Here is a 12,181-nt window from a genome sequence, read left to right as displayed (position 1 = left end):
TCCACAGGCTCCTCCCATGTACACAAGTATCACAGGCTCCTCCCATGTACACAAGTATCACAGGCTCCTCCCATGTACATAAGTATCAAAGACTCCTCCCATGTACACAAGTATCACAGGCTCCTCCCATGTACACAAGTATCCCAGGCTCCTCCCCATGTACATAAGTATCACAGGCTCCTCCCATGTACATAAGTATCACAGGCTCCTCCCATGCACATAAGTATCACAGGCTCCTTCCATGCACATAAGTATCACAGGCTCCTCCCATGCACATAAGTATCACAGGCTCCTCCCATGCACATAAGTATCACAGGCTCCTCCCATGCACATAAGTATCACAGGCTCCTCCCATGTACATAAGTATCACAGGCTCCTCCCATGTACATAAGTATCACAGGCTCCTCCCATGTACATAAGTATCACAGGCTCCTCCCATGTACATAAGTATCACAGCCTTTGCCCAATACTTTGGTGAAGCTCCTTTGTCACCAATCACATCCTCCAGTCTTTCTGAGTATGATGCTACAAGGTTGGCACTCCTATTTTTGGGCAGTTTCTCCCATTCTTCTTTGCAGGACCTCTCAAGCTCCATCAGGTTGGATGGGGAGCCTCGGTGCACAGCCACTTTCAGATCTCTCCAGAGATGTTCAAATCGGGTTCAAGTCTCGGCTCAGGCTCAAGGACATTCACAGAGTTGTACCTGGGAGGAGCCTGTGCTACTTATGTACATGGGAGGAGCCTGTGATATTTATGTACATGGAAGGAGCCTGCGATACTTATGGACATGGGAGGAGCCTGCGATACTTATGGACATGGGAGGAGCCTGTGATACTTCTGTACATGGGAGGAGCCTGTGATATTTATGTACATGGAAGGAGCCTGCGATACTTATGGACATGGGAGGAGCCTGCGATACTTATGGACATGGGAGGAGCCTGCGATACTTATGGACATGGGTGGAGCCTGCGATACTTATGTACATGGGTCTATGGATAGGATGTCAATGTTATTTCACAGAGCAGATGTCAAAAATGTGGCGTCTGTCAGCATTGGGCAGTGGTGTTGCTAGAGGGATGTCCGCCGGTGTGCCGCGATCGGGTCACGGAACGGCAGAATGGGGGGGATGCCTGTGTAAACAAGACATCTCCCTGTTCTGCCTAGTGACACAGCACTGATCGTCTGCTCCCTGTCATCAGGAGCAGCGATCAGTGACATGTCACTCGTAGCCACGCCCCCTAACAGTTAGAATCACTCCCTAGGACACACTTAACCCCTTCCTGCCCCCTAGTGGTTTACCCCTTCCTTGCCAGTCACATTTATACAGTAATCAGTGCAATTTTATAGCACTGATGGCTGCATAAATGACAATGGTCCCAAAAGTGTCCTATGTGTCCGCCATAATGTCGTATTCACAAAAAAATTGCAGATCGCCGCCATAACAAGTAAAAAAATAAATAAAAATAATAAAAATGGCATAAATCTATCCCCTATTTTGTAAATGCTATAACTTTTGCGCAAACCAATCAATAAGCGCTTATTGCGCTGATTTTTTTGACCAAAAATATGTAGAAGAATACGTATCGACCTAAAAAAAAAAAAAATTGGGGATATTTATTACAGCAAAAAAAATTTAATTTTTTTTAAATTTACGTTTTTTTTTTCTTCTTTATAGCGCAAAAAATAAAAACCGCAGAGGTGATCAAATACCACGAAAAGAAATCTCTATTTGTGGGGAAAAAATGGAAGCCAATTTTGTTTGGGAGCCACGTCGCACGACCGCGCAATTGTCAAAAATCCTTTCCGGGGCTGAAGTGGTTAACCCCTTAACGCCCGCCGCACGACTATTTACGTCCGCAAAATGGCACGGTCAGGCAGAAGGGTGTATATATACGTCCTTGCCTTCTAGCGGGTGGGGGGTCCGATCGGGACCCCCCTGCTGCGTGGCTATTCGTTTATAGCCGCTCCGTCGCGATCGCTCCCCGGAGCTGAAGAACGGGGAGAGCCGTGTGTAAACACGGCTTCCCCATGCTTCACTGTGGTGGCTGCATCGATCGTGTGATCCCTTTTATAGGGAGACTCGATTGATGACGTCAGTCCTACAGCCACACCCCCCTACAGTTGTAAACACACACTAGGTGAACCCTAACTCCTACAGCGCCCCCTTGTGGTTAACTCCCAAACTGCAACTGTCATTTTCACAATAAACAATGCAATTTAAATGCATTTTTTGCTGTGAAAATGACAATGGTCCCAAAAATGTGTCAAAATTGTCCGATGTGTCCGCCATAATGTCGCAGTCATGAAAAAAATCACTGATCGCCGCCAATAGTAGTAAAAAAAAAAAAATTATAAAAATGCAAAAAAACTATCCCCTATTTTGTAAACGCTATAAATTTTGCGCAAACCAATCGATAAACACTTATTGCGATTTTTTTTACCAAAAATAGGTAGAAGAATACGTATCTGCCTAAACTGAGGAAAAAAAAATTTTTATATATGTTTTTGGGGGATATTTATTATAGCAAAAAGTAAAAAATATTGCATTTTTTTTTAAATTGTCGCTCTATTTTTGTTTATAGCGCAAAAAATAAAAACCGCAGAGGTGATCAAATACCACCAAAATAAAGCTCTATTTGTGGGGAAAAAAGGACATCAATTTTGTTTGGGAGCCACGTCGCACGAGCACGCAATTGTCTGTTAAAGCGACGCAGTGCCGAATTGTAAAAACGCCTTTGGGCATTTAGCAGCATATTGGTCCGGGGCTTAAGTGGTTAAACTGTCTCGACTCCTGGTGACCATATGGATAGTGAGGAAAAAAAAAGAAATAAATAAACATCTCAGTAAACACAGACAGGTATCCGCTACAAAGATTTTATTAACCTGAAAGAAATAAAAAAATAAAAAAAAATCTCCTAAAACTCTTTTGCTCCCCAACAAGATTTCCTATTATAAAGCCATTGATGTCCCATGTAAGCCCAACAAATGTAACACAAAGTGCTGAGCCCCTCCGGCACTGCGAGAGTTAAAAAGCTGCAGTAAAAACAAAAAAAAAAAAAAAAAGACAAAAGGCAAAAAAAAATAATAAAGGCGGACGGGAGCGCGATGTGTCAGTCTGCAGGTGAGGAGAGTCAGGTGTGTGTTCTCCTTCCACTACAGAGAGGACAACAAGGAAGTTTCATCTCTACAAGGAAGTGAGCGAGCCGAGGGGCGACCCAGCCTGGGAGGTGTCACCGGCCAGATCCGCACTCCCAGATTTCCCACCGGGGTCATGGCCTGGACCGCTCAGCAAGACCAGGTAAGCACGGGTGACACAGCAAGAGAGACTTCTAACAAGGGGCAAAATGTCAGCAGGGTGATTCCTTCTCAAATGAATGCTACAAAAAAAAAAAGACTGCTGGGGTCTTCAAGGCTAAAGGGGCCACATGTGAGGGGCCACAAGCGGGAATCACACAGAACTGTGTTAAATTTGCCTTTTTTCTTTTTCTGCCTGACTGACTGTCCTGCACTGGTTGGTAAAATCAAAAGACAAAAGCAAAAACAAAAAAACACTCTCCAGGGAGGAGAGGAATGAGAGCTACTCAGAAGAGGCACAAGGCTCTCTGCAGTTCAGATTACATGTAACCTAAGCTGCAGCCTGGGTTTTTATTAACAAACAACGCAGTTGTCTATGGCAATGAATGGGGGATTATGTACTGTATATATTTATATATTATATATCATATTTTTTATTAATAATAATAATACTATTAATAATGATATGAATGAAAAATGAATGAAAAAAAATTTATAGAGCGCAACACATGCGAACTGAATCGCTTCTGGGCGCTAGTTGTTTGTGACTCATGATATAGGTTATTATTTATATTATTGGTATTTGTTTTATAAATAGTCACACAGGAGGTTATTCTGGGGGTTCTCACACTGGGCTTTTATACACTGTATTATTTACACATAATATTAAATATATATATAAATGTTACAGGTGTGGGTGTGTATATATATATATATATATATATATATATATATACACATACACACACACATACATATACACACCTGTATATAAAATGTGTGTATATATATATAGATATTTATATTATGTGTTATTAATAATAATAATAATATTATTATTATTATTATTATTATTATTATTATTATTATTATTATTATTATTAACACAGAGTGTATTAAAGCCTAGTGTGAGAACCCCCAGAATAACAAATACCAATAATATAAATAACAATATCATTATTAATAGCATTATTATTAATATTTTTTTTTATATTTTATATATATATATATATATATATATACACACACACAGTATATAGATAGTATAAATCCCTGTGTATAAAATGTATCTTTATGCAATATATAAATATTGTAAGGGGTTAGCTCGGTAGCGGGGTGTGTGACCCCCTGGATGGGTTCACTACACACTGAATTTATACAGACAGGCAGTCGAAGACGGTTGAAAACAAAGATTTTGGTTTATTCTTCCATCTTGCTGGAAACAAGTGCAAGCATCCAAACAGCATAAACAAAATCAAACATAAAATAAACCCTAGCCACTTGGGGCGTCTACCTTCCACACAGGAACCTATCTATGGAGTCTGGCACAGCCTAGTGCTGGGCAGACACTGCTGGTCATACAGCAGAAAACAAATAGTCTTTTGATTTTTATCACACAGAAAAATCAATCCTCTCCTCACCTCCTCAGAAGACTTTCAGTACACTGCTCTCCTTTCTCACAAAGCCTCAGGGTGCAGCAATTCAGTGGTAATCCTCTGGATTAGTTCTAGAGGCCTTAATTGCCTCATTCTGAACAGCTGAAGTTTTCCAACGCCCTTAGACCTTCTCTGGCTACTTTTGCAGCCGACGCCTAATAACAATCGGTGTATTGTCTAAACAAGGCAGAAATGTATGTCCCATCTGTGACAACACCCACAGATTTACCTGACTTCCTATCACAATATTTACATATGTTAAATTCATTATTTCGGATAATTCTTAACTTTGGATAATTTGAAAATGTAGGAAATCCAAAAATAAGAAAAAAAATCTGAAAATTTGAAAGAACGAAAATTCCAAAATTTTTAAAAAATAACTAATAACTATTACATCAAATTTGGCTGTTAGTGAATGTAACAGAATACAAATTTATCCGAAGTTACGATTTTTCCGAAATAACGAATTCCGCATCTAAAGAATGGGACGTAACATGTATTAATAATAATGCCAACAATAATAATAATAATAATAATAAAAAAAACGTATTCATATTAATTTGTTCTGTTCCATTCGTTTAGATACTGAATTCGTTATGTCGGATAATTCATAACTTTGGATAAATTCGTATTCTTTACGTTCACCAACAGTCAACTTTGAAAGGAAATTCCAATACCTATAATTTAATAGTTAGTTAAACTATTAAATTATAGGTATTGGAATTTCCTTTCAAATTTGGCTGTTAGTGAACGTAACCAATACAAATTTATCTAAAGTTATGAATCATCCGAAAGAACACATGCCACATCTAAACGAATAGAACAGAATCAATTAATAATAATAAAAAGTTTTCATTATTATTATAGTTATTTATTATTATGTTCCATTCATTTAGATGTGGCATTCATTATTTTGTATCATTCGTAACTTCGGATAAATTCGTATTCGTTCCGTTCGCTAACAGCCAAAATTTGAAAGGAAATTACAAATACCTATAATTCAATAGTTATTATTAGTTAGTTTATTTATTATTTATGGATTTTATATCATATTTAGGCTGCATTCACACCTGAGCGTATTCATGCGTATTTGCGCGTTTGCATACAGCGTTGTCCGACGTTTTTGTACTTTGACGTTTTTTATTTTAGCCAATAGGAAAAATTATCATCTTTTCATCACTTGTTACTATGTTTGTAGATTTTTTTTATCTTCTGCCTGGGTGAAATGTTCTATTGATTAAAGCGACAAAACGCCCGTAGCAAACGCTCGTTGTCGCGCTAGTTGCTTGAATCGAACGTTTCTATAACTTTCTATGGGAAATACAAACGCTCAAAAACGCCCAAACCGCCCAATTCGCGCGACAAAAAAGGATCCGGAACTTGTTTGAGCTTCAGGCGTTCGGCGTCAGGCGTTCGGCGTTTTGTGAACCATCTCCATAGAGAATAATGAATTTTTCCCCCTCTAGCGTTTTGGAGCGTCGCACTTCAGGCGACAAAACGCTCAGGTGTGAATGGGGCCTTACAAATTTACAAATAGCGATCATAGCAAATGACCCAGAAGGAAAAAAAAACAAACAAACAAACAAAAAAAAAAAAAAACTAAATGAAACAAGCGAACAAATTTTTCAGCAGTAATGTCTATTGCTGCCATTACTAGTAAAAAATATATAATTAAATAACAAATAAAAAATTCCATAAAAATATCCCATAGTTTGTAGACACAATAACTTTTGTGCAAAACAATCAATATACGCTTATTGGGATTTGTTGTACCAAAATTATGTAGCAGAATACATAATTTTTGTATATGTTTTATAGCAGAAAGTATTTTTTTTTTTTTTTTTATTCAATAAAAAAAAAAAAATTCCATAAAAATATCCCATAGTGTGTAGACGCTATAGACGCTTTTGCATAAACCAATCAATATACGCTTATTGTGATTTATTTTTAATTTTTTTACCAAAAGTGCGTAGCAGAATACATATTGGCCTAAATTTATAAAGACATTTGATTTTTTTTTTACTGAATATATTTTAGAGCAGAAAGTAAAAAATATTGGCCCAGATTCAGGTACATTTGCGCGATATTTGCAGGGGAGCAGGGCAGCGATTTTGCCCTGCGCCCCCGCAAATATTTTGCGCTGCCCTCGGGGGCGGGAATCATTTAAATTAGGCGCGCTCCCGCGCCGAGCGTACAGCGCATGCTCCGTCGGGAAACTTTCGTCGCAAGGACGTCATTTGCTTCAAAGTGAACGTGAATGGCGTTTTCAGCGCCATTCACGAATCACTTACGCAAACGACGTGAAATTCAAATTTAGCATTGGCTGCCCCTACTATTAGAAGGGGCAGCCTTGCGCTAAAGTTGCCGTACGGAAACTCCGCGCAAGTTTGTGAATCAGTGGTAGTATGCAATTTGCATACTACACGCTGATCACAATGGGAGCGCCCCCTAGTGGCCCACGCAAGAATGCAGCCTAAAATCTGCGTGGCATAAGAGCCTTATGCCGCGCAGATCTTAGGCTGCAGTCGGTGTAACAAGGTTCCTGAATCAGGAGCACTCATTACACCGGAGCAAGTAAGCAATTGCGCCGTGTAACCTATGGTTACACGGGCGCAATTGCTTCTTGAATCTGGGCCATTGTTTTTTATTCAAAATTGTCGCTCTTTTTTTGTTTTATTGCAAAAAATAACAACCACAGATCAATCACCACCCAAAGAATTTGGGGGGGAAAAAAAAAGGACATCAATTTAAATTATTTACAGCATCGCACAACCGTGCAATTGCCAGTTAAAGTAACGCAGTGCAGACTTATTGGCTGGATCACGTGAAAATAAATAAAAACAAAACAAAAACGACGACAAATGCAGCCAGCACATATAAAAAGTGATATAAAACTTTTTTGTATTTTTTGGGGTTATTACCGCTTTAAGCTATATTCAGAAAAAATAATTGGTCTGCCCAGTTTTTCCGGTTTTGAAGTAACCGTACACCCAGAGCGAGGACGATCGTCACCCGTCTAAAACCGCAGGCAGTCCAACAAAGAGCTCCAAACCTTCACATGAGTGTGATACACACAAGACATAAAACACTCCCAATGTCTTCATAATAATAAACTTGTAATAATTATCAGTACATAACCCCTTCAATACCGGGGCACATACACCCCCCTTCCTGCCCAGGCCATTCTTCAGCTTTCAGCGCTGTCACACTTTGAATGACAATTGCGCGGTCATGCAACACTGTACCCATGTGAATTTGTTTTATCATATTCTTCACACAAATAGAGCCTTCAATTTATCACTCCTAGGTTTTTAATCCCCCCCCCCCCCCCCCCAAAAAGAAGGACCCAACATTTTGAAAAAAATAAAAAATTTTGTTTCTGTCAGCAAATTTTGTAAATAATTCACTGATGGGCATTGATGAGGCGGCACTGATGAGGTGGCACGAATATGCCGCACTTATGGGCACTGATAGGTGGCACCGATAAGGCGGCACTGATGAGTGGCCCTGGGCACAGATAGGCGGCCTGTATAGGTGGCATTGATTGGCATCACTTGTGGGCACCGATGGTGGCACTGATGGGTGGCACGGATGAGCACTGATGGGTGGCATTGGACACAGGCAGCACTGGTGGGCACAGATTGGTGGCATGGATAGGTGGCACAGATAGGCGGCATGGATAGGTGCCATTGATTGGCATCACTTGTGGGCACCGATAGGTAGCAATGATGAGCACTGATTGGTGGCACTGGACACATGTGGCATTGGACAAAGATAGGCGGCACTGGTGGGCACAGATTGGTGACATGGATAGGTGGCACAGATAGGCGGCATGGATAGGTGGCATTGATGGGCATCACTTGTGGGCACCGATAGGTGGCACTGATGAGCACTGATGGGTGGCACTGATGAGCACTGATGGGTGGCATTGGACACAGATAGGCGGCACTGGTGGGCACAGATTGGTGACATGGATAGGTGGCACAGATAGGCGGCATGGATAGGTGGCATTGATGGGCATCACTTGTGGGCACCGATAGGTGGCACTGATGAGCACTGATGGGTGGCACTGATGAGCACTGATGGGTGGCATTGGACAGATAGGCGGCACTGGTGGGCACAGATTGGTGGCATGGATAGGTGGCACAGGTAGGCGGCATGGATAGGTGGCATTGATGGGCAGCAGTGATAGCCAGCACTGACTGGCATCACCAGCAAAGAGGCAAACTTTGGTAACCATTGTCGTCCTCGGACACTGGGAACGGTTACCTGTAAACGCTGCACAAACGGCGACCAATAAAATCACGAAAAATGATTGATGAGCCCGGCAACGGTCTTCTAATCTGATTAGCGCGTGGGAAGGACGGCCGAAGCCCAAGGACTAGGAGATCGGCCAAGATTCATTTTGCAGAATTTGGCAACGTCGGGGAATGAGATTTACTAACTCGCTATTTAGCTGAGACAGAAATGACCAATATTAAACTGATTAACGGCATTACAAGAGCGTCCTGGCCGCCGCTGCCGCCGCCGCGTCCGTAATGATAGAGGTGGACAGAGGTAATGAAATTGTTCTCATTCAATGTCCTCCTTGTGAAGGTTCAGGACAGAACCCGGCTACAGACAATAAAATATATGTCTGAGGTTTTCTACACCCGATACCGGGGAACCGGCTATTAATCCCGGACATGATTACCGACCAGCAGCCGTGCGTTTGTAATTCTTCCCGATAGTGATGACTGCGACGTCCTTGTATTCGTCACGGGATTTCATGTATATCATTAGCCAAAACTCTTTACATTTTTTACATTGCGTCATGGTACTTCCATCACCCACCACCAAAAAACAACTCCAATTTATATTTCTCCCACTCCTGACATTTACAGCAATACCATATTTATATAAACACACACACAGTGTCTCATAAAAGTAAGTACACCCCTCACATTTCTGTAAATCTTTTCATGTGACAACACTGAAGAAATTACACTTTGCTACAATGTAAAGTAGTGAGTGTACAGCTTGTATAACAGTGTAAATTTGCTGTCCCCTCAAAATAACTCAGCACACAGCCATTAATGGCAAGATGGTATACCGTACCTCCGGTGCTGTTTAACCACTTGCTTACTGGGCACATAAACCCCCTTCGTTCCCAGGCGAAATTTCAGCTTCCGGCACTGCGTCGCTTTAACTGACAATTGCGCGTTTGTGCGACATGGCTCCGAAACAAAATTGGCGTCCTTTTTTCCCCACAAATAGAGCTTTCTTTTGGTGGTATTTGATCACCTCTGCGGTTTTTATTTTTTGCGCTATAAACAAAAAAAGAGCGACAATTTAAAAAAAATATATATATTTTTTTACTTGTTGCTATAATAAATATCCCAATTTTTTTTAAAAAAAACTCTTTTTTTTCTCAGTTAAGGCCGATACGTATTTTTCGACGTATTTTTGTAAAAAAAAAAAAAAAATCGCAATAAGCGACTGGTTTGCGCAAAAGTTATAGTGCCTACAAAATGGGGAACAGAATTATGATTTTTTTTTATTATTTTTTTTTTTACTAGTAATGGCGGCGATCTGCGATTTTTATTGGGACTGGGATATTGCGGCGGACGTATCGGACACTTTTGACACAAATTTGGCGCCATTCACATTTATACAGCGATCAGTGCTATAAAAATGCACTAATTACTGTATAAATGTGACTGTCAGGGAAGGGGTTAACACTAGGGGGTGAGGAAGGGGTTAACTGTGTAGCCTGGGTGTGTTCTAACTGTGTGGGGGGAGGGGGGTGACTGGGGGAGGGGACCGATGCTGTGTCCCTATGTACAAGAGACACAGATCGGTCTCCTCTCCTCTCACAGCACGTGGAGCTCTGTGTTTACACCCCATCATTACACGCAGAGCTCCACGTCCCTGCTGTCACCGCCGATCGCGGGTACCTGGCGGACATCGCGGCCGCCAGGTACACACGCATCGGGTCTTCGGCGATGCGCCGGGACAGTTTTTACCCGCTGTGTATTACCCGCGCGCGGGTAATACACATAAAAGGCCGTGTTTAAACGGCCACTTGGCACTTGAGAGCCGCGCTGCGGACGTATTTTGTCTATAGCGCGGATCTCAAGTGTTTAACAACATCTCCCAGCGATAAGATGAATCTAGGCTCTCAGCTCTCCCTGTGAGATATTTCCAGTGGGCTGGGCCGAGATTCCCCTGCTGACATCAGCCAGAGAAGAGGGCGGCAACCAGGTGAGGAGGACAAAGACAAGACACACAGTCAAGCATGGTGGTGGGGGTGTCATGGTCTGAGGCTGCATGAGCGCTGCCGCACTGGGGAGCTACAGATCATTGAGGGGACCATGAATGCCAACATGTACTGTGACATACTGAAGCAGAGCATGATCCCCTCCCTTCAGAGACTGGGCTGCAGGGTAATATTCCAACATGATAACGACCCCAAACACACCTCCAAGAACACCACTGCCTTGCTAAAGAAGCTGAGGGTAAAGGTGATGGACTGGCCAAGCATGTCTCCAGACCTAAACCCTATTGATCATCTGTGGGACATCCTCAAACGGAAGGTGGAGGAGCGCAAGGTCTCTAAAAATCCACCAGCTCCGTCATCATGGGGGAGGGGAAGAGGACTCCAGTGGCAACCTGTGAAGCTCTGGTGACCTCCATGCCCAAGAAGGTTAAGGCGTTGCTGGAAAATAATGGCGGCCACACAAAATATTGACACTTTGGGCCCCAATTTGGAAATTTTCACTTAGGGGGTGTACTCACTTTTGTTGCCAGCGGTTTAGACATGAATGGCTGTGTGTTGAGTTATTTTAAGGGGACAGCAAATTTACACTGTTATACAAGCTGTACACTCACTACACAACATTGTAGCAAAGTGTCATTTCTTCAGTGTTGTCACATGAAAAGATAGAAGAAAATGTGAGGGGTGTACTCACTTTAGTGAGATACTGTATATATGCATAATTTGTTTTTCATACCTGACATAGGGCCCAGAAAAAATAGCCCACATTTTGCTTTTTTTTTGTTTTTATAATCCTACCTTAAATACACCAACATTAAATAAATACATATAATTTGACCTAAAATACACCAATGCCAAATATAAAATGCGTGAGGAAAGGTATGGCAAGTGTGCTTACATCAGTCTTGTGGCTATAGCGCGGTCGGAAAGTGGTTAAATATAATTGTTTTTAGTAACTCTCTGAATGAGAGATTGCACCCCAAGTGACCGAATATAATTACAAAGACGTTTAAAAGGCACTTGAGGGTTCTCACACAAGGGGCTAGGCTTAGGTCTGGGAGTTTATGACAACCAACAAGCAACCCAGTTCTGCCCTCAGCAACATGAGCAGTCTGCTTCTGCCGGCAATGTTGGGACCCTTTAACGTTGGCACGCAGAATAAGTGAAGATGACTCCAGGGGGTAAAGTTCAGCAG

The 12,181-nt window shown here is 41.7% G+C and overlaps 1 protein-coding gene across 1 annotated transcript in view; it reads left to right on the top strand.

Moving 5' to 3' along the window:
- The first annotated feature begins 3,096 nt into the window (after positions 1–3,096).
- LOC120919435 (protein diaphanous homolog 3-like) overlaps positions 3,097–12,181 on the top strand; it is a 95,411-nt gene continuing 86,326 nt past the window's right edge. The window contains exon 1 of the mRNA XM_040331601.1: positions 3,097–3,298. Coding sequence (XP_040187535.1) covers positions 3,272–3,298 — 27 coding nt within the window. The 5' untranslated portion in view covers positions 3,097–3,271. The remainder of the gene's footprint in view (positions 3,299–12,181) is intronic.

This window comes from Rana temporaria, chromosome 12 (genome assembly GCF_905171775.1).
Source record: "Rana temporaria chromosome 12, aRanTem1.1, whole genome shotgun sequence".
Lineage (NCBI taxonomy): Eukaryota > Metazoa > Chordata > Amphibia > Anura > Ranidae > Rana > Rana temporaria.
Note: the sequence above shows the minus strand (reverse complement) of the source record. Positions and strands in the feature narration are given on the sequence as shown.